Raw genomic sequence first — 22,422 nt, 5'->3', positions numbered from 1 at the left:
TTAGTAGATCAAGAGAGGTCCTCCTTGCCCTCTACTCTGCCCTGGTGAGACCACACCTGGAATATTGTGTCCAGTTCTGGGCCCCTCAGTTCCAGAAGGACAGGGAACTGCTGGAGAGGGTCCAGCGTAGGGCAACAAAGATGATGAAGGGAGTGGAGCACCTCCCTTATGAGGAAAGGCTGAGGGAGCTGGGTCTCTTTAGTTTGGAGAAGAGGAGACTGAGGGGTGACCTTATTAATGTTTATAAATATAAAAAGGGTGAGTGCCACGAGGATGGAGCCAGGCTCTTCTCGGTGGCAAACAATGATAGGACAAGGGGTAATGGGATCAAGCTGGAACACAAGAGGTTCCACTTAAATTTGAGGAAAAAACTTCTTCTCAGTAAGGGTGACAGACACTGGAACAGGCTGCCCAGGGGGGTTGTGGAGTCTCCTTCTCTGGAGACATTCAAAACCTGCCTGGACATGTTCCTGTGCGACCTCACCTAGGCATTCCTGCTCCAGCAGGGGGATTGGACTAGATGATCTTTTGAGGTCCCTTCTAATCCCAAACATATTGTGATACTGTGACTGTGAAAGGAACTAAAACTGGAAGACACTCCAACTTCAGATATTTACAACAGTTGAAGTTCCTCACAGATCAGACTAGGTTTCAAAAGATTTTGAAGAGAATTTTTTTATTGTTTACTTCCAATAACATCTCTCTTCTGGAGAGCTCTCTTATAGTTGTCATGATGGGTATGTGAAGTAAAGTTTTATAGTGCTGTAAGTACAGGTAAGTCAAATAAAACTTTGCAATGGTGTGGCACAAATTTGCTAGTCAAACTGTCTTACTCACTCTCTTCAACCAAGAAACAAGATTTGAAAGTCAAAAGAATGGCAAGACACAGGAATCAAAACCAGGGGAAAAATGACTTGATGAAAGACCACCCAAACCCACGCCATTGCAGACTGTCAGTCTTAATTCCCAAAAGCTCTGGGGAACAGAAAGAAATGGCATCATTATGAAAATGGAAGCCAAGCAAGGAAAAATGACTCAGGGTCAGTATCTAAATTTGTTTACTAGTCTTCCTCTGACTGTTTGAAATTTTTGGGGAACTGACTGCTAATAACATCTGAGAACTTAAGTGCAGATGTTCTGTAAAGGCTAAATCTTTATATTTTCAATAAAAATATCAGAAATGCAACTTGAAAGAAGCAGCAAATACGGAAATCGTCCAGTACTGGAAAAAACAACAAAAAACCAAACATCCAAGCCTAAGAATAAGAATGACATACAAAGTAGGAAAGAAATCTCAAAAAGACTGCATTACAAATAAAGATAAAAACATATAATATAGGTAAACTATTTACCCAACTATGGGTTAAATTGTCTTCATAATAGTTCATGAATACATGAATCCTTGAGTTAAGGAGACTGAATGTGACAAAGCCCATATGGCTTTTTAATGCAAAAGCTGCTATGGCTAAACATAGTATATTGAAACCAACAGATTCACAAAAAAAACATGAAAGACCTTCAAATCCTTATGCCAAACTAATTAAAAGGACTGGCTTATATAGGAATGCCAAGGTAAACAGGTATCGAGCACCTGTTTATTAAAACAGACAAGAGTAAAAATATATAGTGGCTGTAGTATTACCTGTAAAGTCAGAGAGACGGTCAGCACTGCGAAGAAGACAATCATCAACCCAAAGCCCCCGATGAGCAGAGGTCTGCGCCCAAGCCGCTCAATAACTAAGCCCTGGAAAACAAAAAGTGGCATTTGACTTTCTTGATAAAGCACTGAAGAACTCAGATAATGAATTACGTTCTCCTTGCAAATATGAACACCAAAAACAAAACCAAGAAATCTGATTTTATACTATTTATCAGCTTTTATACTATTTATCAGCTATGATATGTTCATAACTGTGTTCACAATTATGTTTACATAATTCAACCTCTTTGAAAAAACAAGTTAGCACAGCATCCTTATTTAAAACCCCTGAAAAAATGGGAAACCGTTAAAACCAGTACTTGGTAGTAGTCTTATGCTTGGATTTCCTCCTAAGGAACAAATATGACCACCTTGATAAGAAGAATGTACAACTGGTAAATTCAACTTTAATACTGTTAGCATGGTAGGTTTCAAAAGCTACTTCTACATTAAACTTCTTCGATAACAATTTAATAGTAAAACACGGACTGTACATCAGCTATATTAAAATAATCAATATGATGATAACTACAAGAGGTTTGGTTGGGGCTTTTTTGTTGTTGTTATTTATGGGTTTGTGGGTTTTTCAGGGGAGAAATAACTCTACACTGGTTGAACTGCTTACAAATTTGCACCAAATCAGTATAAAGGTGTTCTCAAAATATGTAATTTTTAAATGTCAGAAGTTCGAACATTTTTCACATTTCTTAATTTCAAGTTCTTCCTGAATTTAAGCTTAAAAGGCTTAAAATTTAAGCATAAAAACTTTTTAGCATAGATTAAATATATTTTTATTAATCTGAAATTTAATTTAAATTTATTTTTTGTCCAAACACAGAAAAAACATTTACTCATGATATAGGATGGTTAATGTAACTGGACTAGTAAGATAAAACAAATCCACCTGTCAGAAAACTTTGCTCAGACAGGGGTTTGTAACACTGATACTTGCGCACTCACGCACATTTTGAATCTATATGTAACACCTGAAGATAATTCAACTTCCTTAAATGTAATCACAAAATCTGAATACTTATCTGCTAGAGAAGAACACAAAAGATTCTTAAAATGCTGTAACATGGAACTGTCTTGTCTTTGCTAGGGTGACTCACTAAAATGGGTTCATACATACATACATCAGGTCATAATATTTAGTAGTACTGTTCCTGTTGATAACTACTGGAACTGCTAATTACAATTGGCTTGCTTATGAGAAAGATAAAACAATTCCATGAAGCCTGAAATGTATCACTTCAAATAACCTGAAATCAGAATCACACAACTGTTTGCCACATCATTATTTACTCGAGACTGAAGTCCTGCTTTCACACCTCTCTTGAGGAAAAGATAAAACGAGTAACTAAGATTAAATCGTGAGCAATACCCTTAATTCTGGGAGAGGATGCACACTGTTCCACTGTAAGCATCTAGAAGAGACGTGTTAAAGGAAAGTACAAAGTCACCCACAGAAGAAACACCTGGTGTGGCAAGAGCTTCTCCTACACCATCAGGGTCATTGGCAGATTTTAGGACAGGCTGCAAATCCCACCAATCCCGCACCCCACTGAGCTGGACTTCCACACCAGAGATACGCACCGTGACACTGCAGAACTCGGAAAGCAGCTCTGGAGCAAGCTTTAGCGTTATTTCTTTAAATGAAGAAATATACTCATTTTGACAGCTTCCACAGCTTCCATAATAGAATTGATTTCAGAGCCATGTTTACAATAGACTCGCACTGATGTTATTAACATTTCACATTGTGCTCACGGGGTCCAAATGTTCCAAAATTACAAGTGCTGCACTGTCAAAACCTCTATAAGATGCCAAGCGTTTTCCAGGGTGATTAATGAATCCATCTTGCAAACACATGCGGCCACACATACACTTAACCAAGAGACATTTTTTATGGCTATGAGTGATGAAAAGTTATCTGCAGTACATGCTGCACATGTAATTTGACATACCAGGTAATTTCCCTTAGTTTTTTCAATTCTGGATTGGTGGCCATGATTAAACAATCTTGATGTTACACCAGCTGGCAGGTTTTGTATTAAAACAGGGTAAGGGACGCATGTTTCTTGTATGAGATGGCTCTCATACAAAGCAAAACATGGGGGAAAAAGGTCCTAGAGGAGTGTATGCACTTGTGCTTACATGCATTGAGAATAAGTAGTCTGGACATATTTGGGCAAAACTATGTGGGCTGGTAAGGAACTCCCAGTTTTAACTGAGAGCAGCCACATACAATACAGTTACAGCAGATCTGTGGGCTCCATATTCTTTTTACAGAAAAGAATAATAATTTCTAATACATTTAAATTATTTTTTATTCAGAGAAAATTCAGGATGAAATAAAGCAAATCCATGTGCAGTCATTCTTTTCCCTGAGCTGATGCCAGATTTCCCAAGCATTCATCATTGCTATTTATTTAATACAGTAGCAATGAGGAACTCAAATGCTTCAGCTTCTGGGCATTCCCTGCAGTTTCTGCCACAAAGAATTTACAATTACAATTACAATTCTTGTGATTTATGGAATGGACCAACTTTGTTCACTGGAAAAAATAAGCAGTGATTTTGTCCTTATTCACAGGGATACCATGATGCACCAGAACTGCTGGGAATTCTATAATCATTTTCAAATTTGATACAAAGTTAAGTATACTGACAACACTAACAAATCTAGGGAATACAGACTCAGAAGGTTTCTCAATTAGACATGATTAACTTGTACAGTTATGGGGAGAGAAATGCCCACTTCCATTTTAAAGCTAAGAACACCTCTAATTCGTTCAAATGTGTGACCCACCTCTTGGCCCACCAGTCCCTGCTGAAACAGGATACTACGCAGAATCAAGCTCAGGAAAAGCCAGGTGCAAGAGTCAAAAACATGGTCCCTACCTGATAATAAATTACAAAGCTGTGGTCTCATGAAAGGCAGCATTTGTGTTTGGAAAGACATGGGTCTGTGGCTTTGCTGGGCAGGAGGCAATGAAGAAACATCCCAGCGCCCAGCGCCACAATAGAAAAGCCTCTCAGGAAGGACCATCTTTCATCAAGGCCAAAAAGGTTTTTTGAATCATTTAAGTCTACAGTATTTCTAACTAAAAATTATTTTATTTTTGAGGATTTCTTAAGAAAACTTATGATAATAAATCAGTACCTCAAACTTCTCTGAATTGTTCGTTCTTTTCTTGATGGGAATAAAAGCTCAGAAAAACTCTGAAGTTTCAGTAAATACTTGAAAAGAAAGGTCTAACATCTTATGTAACAGCAAGTTTCCCTGGTGAAAAAATGCTGGTTTTGATGTTATAAACAGACAACAACTTCATTTTTAGTTATGATTATAAAGACCCAAAACTTGTCAACTTGAGAAATCACTAAGACGCTTATGACTCATAAGACGTGGAAGATGATTCACCAGTTTTCAGGTATTTATAGTTCTGAATGCCTCACTGCTATGCACTGATAACTGTTACCTATTGAAGACCTAAAGTCAAAACACACTATATGGTAGAGTAAATGAAATAACAAGAAATCAGTATATGCACAAGTAGAGTCAAAAAAAGAATCTTACAACTGTTTTCTGTGATAGCACACTGAGTTATTTGCCAAATTGTGTAGGCTAATACTTGTTTATGTGTGATCATAAACATACATTCATAGAAGCCTATACTCAGTCATGGTAATGAACACAGCTAAAATTACTGAAGATGCGTAAAAAACTATTGCAACCAAAATTCAACACAAACATTTGGTGATAACAAGGCAACTGATACACAAACTCAGTTAATAGTTCACACAACTTACTTTTGTCTTGCAGGAAACACTTGTGAATAAAGTTAAAAAGGCAAATGTCAACCTTTTCACTTGAGTCAGCTGCAGTTACCAAGGCTGACATAGTGAAAGCAGAGCACATTAAAAAAGATCAGACCAGCTTCTCTGGATAAAATGAATTTGTGAGTTCCACAGCCCAGATGGGAGGTCACTGAATGCTATTCCCTGCTTATTTGCTGGCCCTAAATTATGCTAAGAAAACCTTATCAAATCTTTTTGACGTCTCAGATCTGTGAAGAAGCTTGATCTGTATGCTAACGTCAAGACTAGCCACACTTTTTTTCTCCTGTGTTTTGGATATACGTCTGAGTAACACCGTATATCTAGATTCAGGCTTAATGTAACAAGCTTACTCTACGTTATTTCCATTTTAAATAGCAGGATTAAAATGGATAATCACATTTATATCACTGTCATATCTATTTATGACACAATGTGTAGTATCTTGCATCCAGGAAAAGAAGAGGAAAGGAACCCTGAGGGTTATAGACAGGGTTTTTGATTCATATTGTTAAATATATCCATTTGTCTACTGTATGAATTATACTGTTGTAAAACAAAGAAAGAAGTTATTTTATTTAAGTACCTAAACTGGAATTTAGAGGCCTAGTGCCAAGTTTGACCACATAAGCATAAACCTTAAATAACTCTCTGGCTACCCTGGCTCTCACATCAGTTTGCCTGTATCTGTGTTAAAGTCACAACAGCGTGAGACCCTACAAATTTTCTGTAAGTACCAGGCTAGAGATTACTATCAGCAAAGGGTGGAATTGATTGTTACATTTCTAAGCTCAATCTGAACTATTTTGCAGTAAAGTATCCTTAATCAGCTTCACCTGGCAGTAAAATTTCCCATTCGTGAAAAAGGGTCTCCACACTCAATGCCTGCCAGACCAGCATGACGAAGACGCAGCCCAGTTTCCAGGAGGATCTGTGCCATGATCTTGCTGGGCACAGAGGTGAGACTGACTGGCCCATAGTGCCCCAGGTCTTTCTTTTTTAAAAATGGAGGTTATATTTTCCCTTTTCCAGTCAGTGTGAACTTCACCAGACTGCCACAACTTCTCAAATATGATGGATAGTGGCTTGACAACTTCATCCACCCTCAGGACCCACGGATGCATCACATTAGGTCCCATGGACTTGTGCACCTTCAGGTGCCTTAGATGGTCTCAAACTTGATCTTCTCTTACAGTGGATGGTTCTCCATAGTCCCAGTCCCTGCCTTTGCCTTCTACAACTTGGGCAGTGTGGCTAGAGCGCTTGCTGGTGAAGAATGAGGCAAAAAAAGTAATTGAGTACCTCAGCCTTCTCCATATCCTGAGTAACTAGGTCTCCCATTTCCTCCTGGAGAGGGCCAACATTTTCCCTAGTCTTCCTTTTTTCACCAGCATACCTCTAGAAGTTTTTCTTGTTGCCATTGATGTCCCTGGCCAGGTTCAATTTTATCAGGGCTTTAGCTTTCCTAACCTGATCCCTGGCTGCTCACACAATATCTCTGTATTCCTCCCACACTACCTGTCCTTGCTTCCACCCTCTGTAGGCTTTCTTTTTCTGTTTGAGTTTGTCCAGGACCTTCTTGTTCACCCATGCCGGCCTCCTGGCCTTTTTGCCTGACTTCCTTCTTGTTGGAATGCATCACTCCTGAGCTTGGATGAGGTGATCCCTGAATATTAACCAGCTCTCCTGGGCCCCTCCTCCCCCCATGGGCTTTATGCCATGTTACTCTACCAAGCAGACCCCTGAAGTGGCCGAAGTCTGCTCTCTTGAAATCCAGGGTAGTGAGCTTGCTGTGCACCCTCCTCCCTGCTATAAGGATCTTGAACTACACCATTTCATGGTCACTGCAGCCAAGGCTGCCCTTGAGCTCTACATTGTCCACCAGCCTCTCCTTGGTAGTGAGAACAAGGTCCAGCATAGCACCCCTCCTCATTGGTTCCTCTATCATTTGAAGAAAGAAGTTATCATCAACACATTCCAGGAACCTCTTGGATTGATTCTGGCTTTAATAGCACAGCCTGGGAAGCTGGTCAGTATCACTTTTTTGTACTGGTGATTCTTTCTGTTCACATTTTGCCCAGTACAGTGACATAAATCTGAGTATTTTTCCACGCACAAATTTGTTCCACAAATATTGCACACACATTTGAGATATGAAATGATGATGAATTTGGGACTAGGGAGTAATTAGTGACATGCTGCATCTAAAAGAATTCAGTATCTTATATTCCAAATGAATCACCAAGTATTTGTTTTTATTCCAATTATTAGACACACTTGGCAGTGCTTTAGTAATACTGAGTAAAGTGTATGTAAATCATCTAAAAATTCACGCAAGTGAAAATTCTGTATCAGCAAAACAAATCAGTGTGGCAGGCAATTTTGGAAGCCAACTGTTTGCTCATGTAGGCAACTATTTATGGCCTCTTAAAATTAAAAATTATGAACTACATAAATACTTCTCTTGGATAAAATTAATGGTCTTTGGTGCCAGGTAACTTTTTCCCCAAAATCAATATGCAGTAGCATATTCACTAAGGACTGTTTTTTCATCTCGCAATTTATTAGTTAAAATGAGACTTTCATTTAATGAAAATCCCATAAATCTTGTGAGTAGATGGCAATGTCTGAGAGTACTGGATCTGGGCAGGTGGAGAACTTGCCTTCTGTTATACAGGGAGAAGGAAAACAGGGTCTGGATTTCATTCACCCCAGAATACTAGGACAAATTATTAACAGTCAAACAGTCTGGCAGCAGCTAGAGGAGACTAAGGTGATAAGAACAGTCAAAACAGATCCGCTCCATGCAGACTGGTGCAACTTCTTTCACTGTCAGGGAGGAAGCTGAGTTGATAGAAAGAAAATTAAAAACAAGATAGATTTTGACTTCATTAAGCCTTTTATCACAGTTCCGCATGACATTTTGTATTTGTGCATATGATTTTTTCCTTCCCAAAGTGCAGTACTGGGTACCTTTCCTTACTGAATTTCATCTTACTGATTTCAGACCACCTGTCCAATTTCTTACGATCTTCCATAGTTCTTGCAAATTTTTTTGAGTTTCTCCCTTTGCAGAGTTCAGATGATACAGTTAATTATGAAAGGCTCTTTGTTACCTCTCCCATATTATTAATGGATATTTTTATGATTAGTTGACCCATGGCAAACCATCACAGAATCTGACTTGATATTTCTTTGTATAACAGTGAAGGATTGATTGCTACTTTCCAATAATAGTTTTACAGTTAGCTGAGCAACTACACTGTTAGCATTTCATCCAGCCCACACCTACTGTATCTTTTTCATATAATATGTAGTTAAACTGTGAAATTCACTGCTTTAGGATGCTGTGCATTCTGAAAAGTAACTACACAAATTCAAAGAAAATATCATAGATATTGAAGACCAAGATATTACTTTCTCATTCAGGTATTCCTTCATCAACAGCTTGTCAGGATGAGGGGAGCAAAAGGGGAAAATGCCATGTTTGCTCCTCTCTTGCACACTCCTCTACTTACAGCCTAATGTGGATTATGGGTACGTGAAGGCTGATTCTGACCTAATGTGAACGAAGTCACAGGGGACTGTACTAAAAGTCTTACTAAAAATCAGATTATAGCAAAACCTCTTACGAACCCTCAAGATTAAAGTATTCATCACCCCATTTTTTCCATGTGCTACATTCCAGTGACAGCCGATTGTATTTCTTCTTATTCTGACCCCAGTGGAGCCTCAGAGTTTCAACGAAGATATCTTGGATTATGCTTTGGGTACCATGAAGGAAATGTGTTAGGGATGAGAACACCTGTTGAAGTGTCTGGAGTTCCCTTAAGATGTGCCATGCCCTAAGCAAGGAATCCCTTCTTGTATGTTAAGATCTATTAACTAATGTTAAAAGAAACACAGAACAAGTCTCAGAGCCCTTTCTCGTGACATCCCAAACCAGAATCATCTCACCTAAGAAAATTGGCTTCCTTGACTTCTGTGTGATACTGCAAAAGATTTTCTACAGTCTTTTGTGGTCTACTACTGAATTGTGTTTTAACTCATTGTCACAGGCTTTGGAAGGCACATTAGTAACACGCTGATGCATCACCTCCTGGGAAATGCTTAAGGCATAATCTTCTCAATATAGTCATAGCTAGTCTCCTGTGAACATTATATAAACACCAAATGTGGTGCCACAGATGGCAAAATTGGATGTGGGATGCTTAATTTGAATAACATTCAATTTTATTCTATGCTGGTTTCACTAGGGTGGGGGATGGCGGGGGGAATCTTTTCACACATTTACTTTTGTCTCCCTTTCCATTCAGCCTGTTGCCTTGTCAAAGAAATGCACTGGCAAATTGTTCTTTCTGTCCACTAAGAGTAACACAACAATTAAATTAACCTCAATTACTACAAATTACAAAAAAGCCACAGTAACCAGTCTTACTAAAGAAAAACTAAGTTTGTGGACTCCTCTTACTGTAAAATTTAAAGAATAGACTTCTAATAAACACATATTTGCCAGGGAATTATTTAGGTATATTCCATCCTTATTCAAAGCACAGCATCAGGTTAGATGACTTTACTGCTGCGACATGCCTGTGAGTAGGAAATCTATGCAGTATTTCATTCCAGAGGATACCAAACTTCTTTGAGAGCAAACTGAAATTGGTGGTTCTCTCATTAAAAAGCAACTTGTCTAGCCAGTCCTCTGAACAGAACCTGTGTTCAGTACGGTGGGTGGAGAAGTCTACAAATGACCCAAAACCATACAGAACATGTATATTGTCACCGCAGGGAGAAGCCAGGGCACCAAGTATGCAATGCTACAACACAGGTATTCCATGAAGTAAAATAGGAAGTGATTGTGTAAGCAGGAGTTGCAGCCAAATTATACAGATGACAGGAAAACGATGATGCACATTTCATTTTTCGATGTCTTGTTTACGCAGCTTTCGCTCAAGAGGATGAGGGATGGAGCTGTAGGCAAAGCAGGCTACTAGCAGGCATATCAAATGATCTGAGAAAATGCACAGCTATAAAAGGGATAGGATGTTGTTTGCCTTTCCTCAAGGACCACATCAACATTATTACTGTTATGCTGCTACTCCCAGAAGACGTGTTAAAGGGTCACTTTCAATTTTTTCCACAGTTTGAATGGTATTTTATCTCCTAAATACTATTTTCCTTCTCTTGTGAACTATATCTATTTCAATCGTTTCCTTTAGCATTCATATGGGGCTCATCAGTGGATGAACCCCCAAGTATTCTCACTGAGGCACAAAGTTTCATGATCACCTAACATATGCGTAATGATCGGAGATGGTACATGATTTTATTGTGGACTCTCCAATAGCTGTTTCATTTATTATACAAGAAAAAAACCTCTACTTCTATTACTGATAGGAGTATCTACTAAAATCCTGGCATTTATTGCTAGTAAAATCTGGTTTCTGCTAGCAAGTACAATATATAAAAAAGTACCAGGAAATTTAAGTTCTCCTCTCACTTTCTCCTGCTTCTTCCATTCTTCCCTCTAAGTAGTAGGTAAGATGTGCACTTGAGTTAATCTTTAATGCTGTCAAATACATTAAAAAAAGGGGGCAAAAAGAGCAGCTGAGAGGCTGGGAGTGGGAGGAACTCCCCCTCCTTAGTTCTAGGCATGAAAAAAATTCAGAGGAATTTACTTGTAAAAATGAGAAGCCGCAAAACTTCAATTGAAAAAAACAAATTCATATTGTTATTCTTTTAAACAGCAGCAATGAAGATCGCTGAAATAAAATTAAGGCTACAAAGCAGCATTTCTCTTGAATGGAAAGAGCAAGTCTGAAGGGAGCAAAGATATCAATACATGAGCGTTACCAGAGGAATGGCAAGTGGCTTAAAAAGTATTAAAAACACTCCTCTTGGGCATAAAAAAGTTACCACACATGCCAGGAACCAAAGCAGACACATGCACCTCGTTATGTATGAACACTGTGCTCTGAATAAGCCCCACAATCTGAGAGCAGAGAAGGAACTGAAAAGATGACAGACCCTATTTAGAGAATGGCTTTAATATTACAGAATCATCTCCATATAATTTTCATCTTTTTCCACAAAAAAAGAGGTGTATTCTTCACCTAAATAACTTGCAGAATTATCACCATTATTTTTACATGTATCTTGAACAAAGAAGCATTTCTGCAATATCAAAAAAACGAAATTGTAAAAGGTAGAGATTTCCATACTTTACTGTTTCCACCTATTAAAAGAATGTCCCTTCATTTAAAGAACAAAAATAAGATGGTTTACCCAAAAATAGATTTGTGGAAATTTACAAAGATCAGAAGAAGAACTTCATGACCTATGAGAGTCCTTATGTCCTAGACTATAAGAAAATATACTTGATAGCTGGATTTAGTTTAGCATTTCGTAGGTCACAAGCAGTTGCTCTGCCACTGGAAAGGATTTTTTTGCCAAAACCATTCTTCTGACATTTAAAAATGCTTGTCTGGTGTGTATTGTGCAAATACAGTTGGTATAGAATATTATGAAGATAAGGAAAAATTCTAACAAAGAAAGAAGAGAGTGTTTGCTTATTTGCAACCTTCCATTCCAAACACCTCTATCATTATTTCTTATTTATTGTATTTCCTTTAGCAATTCATTGTATATTAACCTAATAAAACTCTCAGGTTTAGTTTGCTTATTTAGGGTACATATTTTACTAGTCAGCTTTTCCATTTTGAAATAGGAAAGAAAAAAATGTGGATGGATCATTTTTTCTATTATCATATTCCTCTACATTTAGAGTATATTTAGTACACAGCAAAGGTACACGACCTACTCAGGAGCTCTCGTGTTACAAAGGGATGCCCACGTGCCCTCAGTGAATGAGACAGCAGAATTTAACACAACATGGGAGAATCTTGTTCTAGCGAGCTGCCTTACTTCTCCAGCAAGCTGGGTTACAAACATTTACTCCCATATTTTTAAATGGCTGAAGAACTTTCTGTTCATAAGCTGCTATAGAAAATGTGTTATTAAACCATACCATTAAGACATATGGCTGTTTCTGTGACCCACACTGAACACACCCAGCTGTGTGATGTCTGAGCCTTCTCCAGCAACACTGCCTCCTGAGATGTGAATAAACTGCTACCAGGTAAAGTCACTCTACCAGGTAAAACCATTTCTGAGTTATCACTCAGTATACCTTGGGCCTTGCTGTTCCTGCCTTCTTCCTCTTCACTCATACAAAGCACCTCAGGATGTATCAACTTTTTATGCTTCTTTCATAAAACTAAAACTAGACAGCATCTTAAAAAAAAAAAACCCAAGCTACAAAACTGTTTTAGGATTAAACATAGAAATGTTTGCAATTGCTTTAGCAATCATTACACTGAATCATCAATATATTATTCTGTTGATATTTTAATCTGTAGAAGGAAATAAAATCAGTAATTAATACACCAAGCATGTTAATGAATTTTTATAACCATACTTACAGAAAAAACAGCAGCCAGAGTCTCAGCAGCACCAGTACTTAGAGTAACATAGGGGATTGTTTCATGATTGATCCCAGCTTCACTGAAAATGTTGTTTGTGTAGTACCAGATCTGTATCAGAGAGAAGAAAACTAGTTATTAATCATTATGGCTTGAACTACAATATATCAGTATTCAGTTCAAACATCTGATCTGCCAGAGACCAGACATGTTAAAACACTGAGCACTCCTGAATGACCGAGAGCTGGGCAGGACAACAAATTAAGGGAAGGTGCGAATTTCAGGTGGATTAGTTACACAGCCCCGCTGTACTTCTGCTTGCAGACCCAGGCAGAATTACAAGCAGCTTTAACTCAATTTAGCTTAATTCACTTTAGGAGTAAATCAAAGAAACTCAACTTTAAGCTTGAACAAGAGGATACAAATAGGTTTCATGTGGCTGAGCCACACTGCTAGAAAAGCAGGTTTGGGTGGCTTTACGGAATACTTCAGCGGCACATGACAAGAGGAGAGAACAGGAAAGAGATGCCGAGAGGCACTGGAGAAACTGGTCCTTTTGGGACAGAATGTGTGAGACTTCTCTCACTTGAACTGCACTGCAGTGTGGACATCTGCAGTCAAGCCATCACCCTCATCTCTCTATAATCAACAGAAAGAAAAGATGCTTTTAGAGTGAGAGTTGCTTGGTGAAAAGTGAAAAGCTGCTTTTAGGATAAAATTAATTATAGGCTATAAGGAGCTGTCATTAATGGACAGAAAGCCAAGGTGTACAGGGTTACTAGCTTAGAAAAAGTCAATCATGTTTGGTCAGCAAAACCATATCCAGTGGTGACAACATCCAGACAGAGAATATGTATCAGTAATACTCTAAAATAGCAAGTCTGGTAAGTATCAGAGCACCGTGCACATCATAAATAACGTTTGAAAATCACATAATCTTTATGTTGGACTCAGGTGACAGCAAAGAGCTAGCCAAATATTTTGGTTGTCAAAAGCATACAAGGAAAGACTACCTTGGAGAGAGAAAAGATAACTGATTTACTAGAGAAGGGAAAAATAATAGAACCAACTGATTATCAGAAGACAAAAAAGAGTTCTGAACGATAGCTGATCACCTGTGATGACAAAACTGAAAGCCAGAAATAATGAGGGCACCAAACAAAAAAGCAGCAATGATATTTTTTTCCCATATGCTGTCCATGTCACAAGCCCTAACAGGGCAAGCACTGCTAAAGACAAGGCTTGTCTGATGAATGGAAGTGTTTGATAGCATGAGGAAAGCCCTGCTGCCCGTGCACATGCTGCATCTGTTCATCAAGCTACTAACCCAGGAGCTTTGTAAAAACAAAAAAGTAATTCTAAATTCCCAACTAGCCCTTCAGCAAAGCTGCTTGTCCCAGACCAAAGAAGAAAATCCAGCTCATCTCAAATAAAGTACCAAGGACTAAAACGTCACCTATATCACCTTACAGATAAATAGAAGCTGACTGAAGGCTTTTGTGCCTACTGCTGGCACATCAGCTCTCATCAGAATAGATGCAGTGACAATAAGTGATAGCAGCAAACTTCTCTATATGAAGCCATCTGCCTTGATGTGGCGTGCACTGGTGTTAACCGTGCGTTTCATTGGCCTCCTGATACAGAGCACACACTGAAACAAAACCAAGGATCAGCTCCCAATTCCCTTTGAAATGTCTATGCCCATTCATAAATATTTTGGGGCCCAGTACCCTGACAACCTATTCACCTCCCATACCCCTGGCACAGTATGTAAGGAAAACAAGGTAGCACAAAACTGTGACAAAAGTAATTTTTTTCTCCATATTACAGGTTACAAGATTGAAAAATTCAATGTGATAATGCATGTATGTAGACCTTTAAAGAGAAGAAAGAGGCCAAAGATTCACTGAAGCAGGCAACTGCTGAATGCAATTTGCCAAAATGTAACAACTAGAACACAAGATGTGTTTTTACAGAGGAGCATGTGATGGTGAGAGTGGTAGTAACTCAGCTAGATTAGTGGTAGTAACACAGCTAGATTAAAAACTGGTAGAGCAAAGACAGGATGAGGTTCACTGACTTATTAGTCTCTGTAGCAGCACAAATATATATTAGGGTAAAAATTAACATGATATACACATTTCAAAACAATAAAAGTGCATATTTTCCGGCCTGTGTACCATTAAACAAGGAAATATATTGCTATAGGATATTACTAGGACAAACTTACTAGGCTAATGATGACTACTTAAGTTTTTTTTATAACACGGGTTTTGTTAGCTAGTGATTTCTGTAGCTAACAAAATTAGCTGATGACTGGGCTAAAAGTTTTGGAATGTGAGAGCTGTGGAAAAAGGGTCAGAAGGTCCAAAACCCCAAAAACAACTGCTGTCAGGTCCAAATCAACACATGGACATCTGACTTCCAACGTCCATGGCAGCTTGCTTTTGCTTCACAGATTGAAGTAAAACTTCCCCACTTTGGTCCGTTTGTTTAACTGTATCTCTGCAGTCCACTCTCTGTGAGTTTGGAGGCAACATTTTAGCATTTTTGTCTGTAGATTGCAGTCAGCTTCATGAAAGTTGTTTACTTTACTTATCATAAGTGTTTACTGCTACAAGGTCTTGGCTTAAAGTGGCATGCAGTGTATGTTATCACTGGGGTTCCCAAACCTACTCATGCCATTGACCCTTCTAGCACTGACTCAGTTTTCCAGTTCTTTTATTTCTCAGCCAGCTCCCTACATGCATGTCTTCCCAAGAAATTTAACTCTTCAATAGCAAAAGAAAGCAACAAAAAAATGATGGGCAACAATGTGGACATATAGTGTCTTGCACATAGCATACGCATTCACCCCTTTCTACACTGCCTGATCCCAGGTCTTCTCCGTAACAAGTGTGAAAAGCAAAGTATGTTTTTTTGCACACTGAAAACATACATTGCTGCATGGACTCCCCATCCCCTGCATGACTCCTTGGCATTTCTTTGCCATTTGAAATACAGCCTTCTGCCTTAACGACAGACCCCACAGAAGCCAAGGGATCCCACTTTGGGAATGACCTTCTTAAAGCAGTATGAAGTACAGTATAGTTCCTGACATAAAAAAGCATAAAGTTCATCAATGAGAACTTCACTGTAGTGTCATGTCTTCTTTAGAACTGAGATAGAATGGTGGCAGGTAAAGAAATTAATTATGCATGATACGTATCATGGATAAATTTTATCAGATGAAAAGATACTAATATATTTTCATTTATTTATGTCAATTTAGGTCAGACTGTCTGGTATTTTATTATAATTGATACATTAATATTATCAAGGTTTCACCATGATTTCTGTTCTATGTGGAAATCAACAAATGTACTGGTTTTAAGCAAAATAGGGGTTTTTTCTGTGAAGCAAGAGCCTTAAAAGGAAGCAAGTGTTCTAAGATACCAGCAGAATGATTACAGAAGTCTGCCAGTTGATAATTTCCCCAGAGAGTGACTTGAGACTTTCACCTGAAAGAAGTCCAGCTTTCCCATATGCCCTGCCCAGATGGTAATTGTGGAAAAGACCAGACCAACTAATAGGGCACTACAGACAAAGCAAATGACAGGAGCTGTGAGTTAAAAGGAATCATCTGCAGCCAGACAACCCTTGCTGATGCAGGCCCACACCCAGCAGGCTGGACCAGATACAGCCAGGCAAAACAAGACCTGCGTTCAGCAGTTTCTGTCACACCTGTACCCATCTTCTAATCTCTGAGCTTCAGGTGACTTGGGCAAGATCAGCCAGGAAAGCCACGCAAGAGACAAGGAATTGAAACCTGGTCTCTTAATCAAGTGGTCCAGCTGTTTCCCTTGACCTCTCTTACAATTTGCTTATTTTTACTATTTGCTTATTTTGCTTATTTCTACTATTGATATTAACTATTTAAGTAATCAACTTCAGAATGCAAATTTTGTGGGAATAATTTTTTTTTCATGTTTAGTGGCCTTGCATTGGAGGAGAAACAAAGTAATTGTAATAAAAAGCTAAGGCTGGAAACAGCCAACCCGACACACAGGTTTCCTGACAAAGACAGTTTTTCTGAGGCATATTTTCAGAAAGTGCCCCCCCAGTGGCACTTTAAAACAACTCTAGCATCCATTTTGGACTGGACATCTCTCACTTTCCCCCAGTGCCCCCACTCAAGTTTTGTGTGGTTTTGCTCTCTCAGAGAATACTAAACAATTTCTGTCATTTTAATAAATATCCTCAAAGCCACAAAACTCTCCTCTTTCCCTTGAAAATTTAGCTGTGACCTTTTTTTTTCTTTAGGTGTTGTGCTTCATTATTTGAGCAGTCTGTTTCTTACTATAAATGTCATGTTATTTCACTTAAGACATTGATAAATCTTAGAAAGACAGGATGATAAGATAATTCCACTTCTTTTCTTAAAAAAGTATCCACAGCGAGGAACAAAATAGCCTGTCATTAGCACTGAAATCCTACAATTAGAAGAAAATACCACCTATACAAATGTTTTTATAGTTTACCCCACAGTATGAAAAATACTCCTGCTCCCTCCTAGTATTTTGTTAAAAACTTTACAATATCAGAGTTATAATCACATTGATCTTTCAAGTGGTCTTGGACAAATTACTTCGTATTAGGAGTTTTAAAGCTATAGAGATACCTGGAATAAGTCTGAACTATTCAGCTGTCACTGATTAGACCTCTGGGGAAAAAAATAGCTGAAGTATTCTGTAATGCAAAAGGCCGCAGTGAGAAGCTGCATTTGTTGAGCTCCTTTCAGCAGTGATAATATTGCCTTTCATATATATAAGCAATTAACATCTTTGAACTATAATGAAAACCCCTTTCACTTCGAGGCACTTCATGAAACATTTGTGTTGCCAACATAAAGCATCTAACCCAGATGTCATAAGCTGCAGCAAGGAAAGTTCTGGATGCATATATAGAAAACACTTTTCACAGTGTAAGTAGTGAGAACACCTGGCACAGGCTGCTCAGGGAGGATGCAGATTCTTCAGCCTTGGAGATACTTAAAACTCAAGTGCACAAAGCTCTGAGTAGCCTGAGTCATCCCTGAAGTCAGTCATGCTCTGCCCAGGGTGTTGCACCCAATGACCTCCAAAGATCCCTTCGAATCTAAATTGACCTGTAACCTTCTCCTTGCTGATGCAATAGGCTCAGACAGATAGAAAAGAAAAGGAGACTTCAATATCCATTAGCCTCAGATACATTAATGGTCAACAGGACTCACTATTGACTGTTTGGTGTCCTTTTTCCTATTTTGCTCCACTTTCCAAGAAAGGTATATTGAAGTACAGCTTATTCTTCAAATTGTATGAAACAACAACAAAAAGTCAAACATCCAGTGCAACCTCTTAAAATCGCTTACAGGAACTTTTGCTGACTTGAATTAATCCAAGCAGAAACGTCAACTGAAGAGACCAAGTTTACCCAACATGAACAAATATGGGGCACATCAGATCAGATCTTAACTGACCAGAAACAGAGAATGAGTATCAGCAGCTGCATACTCTTTCTTTGCTGATCTGTGCTACCGTTTCATGTATTCCTTCAAAACATAACAAGGCTTCCTTCTCTTTTCTGTTTAAAAAACCCCAACGGATACAGCTCTTCATGGACCTCGCCACAGGTTGGCATAACTAAATCATTACTAATAAGAAACAGTCAAAACCAGAAAGTCACAGAGGTTGCTGAAGGGTATAGTAGAAGCCTTGTGTTACAAAGAAAGAAACGGAGAGACCAGGAGATGCCATGGCCTGAAGAAGGACACTTACAGCATTCAGCCCACAGAGCTGGTAGCAGCCCATGGTGACAACCACGGTAATGACCTGCCATCGCACAGCGCGGGTTCTCAGGAGCTGAAGTATCGACACTAACTTGGTGTTTCTTTGGACTTGGGACTCTGCCAAAACTTCTTCTACTTCATGAGACACATCATCTTTCCCAAGGAAGGTCTGAAATGCTATAAAGAGAGATGTACTTTAGGTCAGACACTTGGCACTATGTGCATTTATAACAGACTTCTTTGATAGAAATGGAAATGTGTGATACAAACAGGGGACACACATGGGCTACAACTTCAATTATTCTTCTGCCAACAATATCATTCTGCTCTGGGTATGATCTGGCTCATCCCTGCAACTGGTCTCAGAAACTGCAACAAGAATATGAATTATCTGGAACCCCACCAGATCTCTCCTTATATTATTTCACATACACTCCAGCCTAAGGTCCAGTACAGAGTCAAAACCCTGTGCAATCTGAAAAAAAAAAAGTTTAATAGCAAAGCCGCTCTGAACATTATTTGACCTGGCTACTTTTGTACCTAACAATACAGCAGACTTCATTGCCAGAGATAAACTGGATAAGAGAAGTAATAACATTTAAGAATGTACATAAGTCTGGTAAACCAAGAAAAGGCAGACATTTAAAAGGAATAGCTATTACTCTTTGTATCACTTCTTGTTTTTGCTAGCAAATAGACAAGAATTCACTTTGTCAAGATTATTAATATTAGCAAGAATTACTCAGAGCAGTTCAAGACTTTCTATTTGTCAATGCCGGAGACATGGGAGTAAATTTACTTGGCAAATACAAACAAACAACCTTGTGGCCCTAGAAAAACATACGATTTAGTATTATATTACTGGACATGAATGACTTACTGAGATATCCTTTCACTGTGAATAATAAAAGCTTTCCATCTCACACCTCCTCCAAGAGGTACTACAAACAAATACCTCCTAATGGAGGTGGTGTATCTCCACCAACCTTGTTCTACAGATAACGTATATGCTGATGATACTTTCATCACAATCCCATGAACATACCCCAGGGGTTGGCTTTTTAAGAGGTGTTTAAAATGCTCATAATCTTGGAATGACTGCAGAGGAACAATTACGTTACACATACCCATGCATCAAGGCTTTGCAACTCAGTGGGATGCTAACTCTAAAAACAAACCTTCACACAGTAGGTCACTTAAAATTGCTATTTTTACCAAGTGAGTAAGTTAATTTAGTTCTCCTACGAGCCAAATCCATTTTTCTTTTATCCACAGCTTTGCACAGTACTGCCTATAAATAAACGACCTTCACATTTTTCAGTAAGTATACGTTCTTTTGCATCATGGAAAGTACTAGAATAGTTAAGAAAGCCAGAGACACTGACTAGTCATGACTAGAACACCTGAACTGCATTTAGGTTTTGAAGTTATAAAATTTAATATTACCTAGGCGGTGAAAAGGCTGAGTAGCACCATTTCAGTGTTGTGAGGGGCAGGTCACACCAATGAACCAGTGGCCTCCCAGGGACATCCTTGTCCATCTCTTTGGCAAGTGCACAACACCGTGCACTCTGCCTGGCTCCCAGTCTGGCAGAATTGCGAACTAACTTGAGCTCTGGGCCAGGATTTTCAGATGCAGTTAGCACTTCTATTGCATTTTAATGGGCTCTACGTGACTCTGCTTAACATGAAGGATGATTTTTTTAAGGGATGAACACTGACCACCTCTGGGTGTTGAGTCAATTTGTAACATTAATTTATTCTGATATCCAGTTTCTCCCTTGGGAGAAGAGAGGTCAGAATTGTTAAAGCCTTCAGAAACAGCATGAGATTTATCTTTTCACACAGGCCTTACAATCAGAAATGAGTTAACAAATTTGGACCTCAAACCCCATAATTTAGGCTGCTGAGTTCTGCCCTTGTGCCCCTGCCCACTTGTTATTAAATGACATGCTAAACGCTTGTTAAAATGAGTGTGTTGTATTTAAAGGCTACGATAGGAAACATAAAATTAGAACAACGTGTGCCTATGGCATGTCACAGCCAACGTCTCGTTTAAATTATACTTTCTCCTGTATTATTAGAGCACTGATAAAGAAAAATTCAGATAAAGATGAGAATAACCAGATAAATATCACTGTACTCTTCCTTGAAGAGATTCTCTCAGATTTTTAAGCATCTGGTTTATCAGTGTGAATTAGGTCAGTGCACGATTTTATTTATTTTTCCTGTCCTTAGAATCCTCAGCATTCCTGTAGGGCACGCAAGTCAAAAATACAGGTGCAGTCAAGTAAAAAGAAAGCAATCTGTCTTTTCTGCATAAGGGAGCTTGCTATATTTCTACAGGCACCAGGAAGTGAAAAACTGCAATTACCAAAATTACCGAGTACAAGGCAAGAAAAATATATAGACACCTGCCTTCTCTTTCTTCCCTCCTTGGTATTAGGACCATAGATTTAGATGCCACTAGGAAACTTTGACAGATACTCAAAATTACCAACAAGTCAAGAAATGCTAGGAAAATGCTATGCTACATATGCATAGTTTTGAGTAGACAACACTCGGTCTTCTTGTAAAAACACATTTTCCTGCTACTCAACACATCCTCAATTTTCTTCCATTAACAGTTTGTCAGTACTGTAAGAACCACAATTTTATACATAATTAATGTGGAAATAAATTCTGCATTAGCAGGGAGATGGGAAAACTCAAAGGTCTTTCAACATGTGATGCTCAATTCTATCCATTTTATATTTTAAACCCCTGCATTATTGGCACTGAGAAGCACAGCAGTCGTTCCTCTCCCTGCTGCAATGACTCATTTCCCTCTGTGACTGGCTGCTTCTCTCTATAGGGAAGTTTTATTTCCATGTCACGCTTAAAAACACCTAAGGAGTCACAGTTCCAGAAACTTTTAGATTTTTCTTTTTAATTCCCTTCGATCTGAAGGTCCTAGAGGCTCAGCTTTCAAAAGCTGTTGCACTGCCCTTATAAAAGGCAAAAGAAGCGGGTGGTTCCATTCAAGGGGCACAGAGATAGGAAACCCTTCCATTTACACCAGCAGCTTTTATTCTTCTTAGCTAAGCAAAGGTGAAATATTTAAAAGTGGTTCAAATGTCTCAAAGAAATCAGGTTGGTACTGTCTTTAATGCCAATTAGGCCTTTAAAGTAACTGAAGATGGGGACTCAAGAATCCAGCTACATAGGGAATTACTAATTCTTCCTCCACTGTAGTACTTCCACGACTGTGCAAAGAAATCAGCTCTTATTGTAAAGACTGAATTAGCATATAAATTTTGTGAAGTCTTTTAAAAGGATCAAAATGCTATTGTGTGGTTTATAGAACAGAACCAGCCCTGGGCAAGAAGAGGCAGGAAAAGAGACAAGTGGTCACAGGTAGTAGTTTGGGCAATAGGACCTACGCCTTTAAAAAAGAAAAAAAATTAAGATGCGTGAGTATTATCGTCATCTGTTTCCCACAGAGACATTCACTTTCATTTCACTGATGTTAGAGTATATTAAATGCAGTGTCTTTAACACAAAGATTTGTGTAAGCTCTGCTTCAACAGCATCTCCTTTGGCCACTGTGGGAGGCA

The 22,422-nt window shown here is 38.6% G+C and overlaps 1 protein-coding gene across 1 annotated transcript in view; it reads right to left on the bottom strand.

Annotated features, from left to right (window-relative positions):
* Positions 1 to 22,422, bottom strand: part of SLC2A9 (solute carrier family 2 member 9) — a gene marked incomplete at both ends in the record, with an annotated part of 94,766 nt that overhangs the window by 39,237 nt on the left and 33,107 nt on the right. The window contains 3 exons of the mRNA XM_080343609.1: positions 1,643 to 1,744; positions 13,021 to 13,131; positions 18,816 to 19,003. Coding sequence (XP_080199735.1) covers positions 1,643 to 1,744; positions 13,021 to 13,131; positions 18,816 to 19,003 — 401 coding nt within the window. The remainder of the gene's footprint in view (positions 1 to 1,642; positions 1,745 to 13,020; positions 13,132 to 18,815; positions 19,004 to 22,422) is intronic.

Source organism: Nesoenas mayeri (assembly GCF_963082525.1).
Source record: "Nesoenas mayeri genome assembly, chromosome: 4".
NCBI lineage: Eukaryota > Metazoa > Chordata > Aves > Columbiformes > Columbidae > Nesoenas > Nesoenas mayeri.
This window is presented reverse-complemented; position numbering and strand designations above follow the sequence as displayed.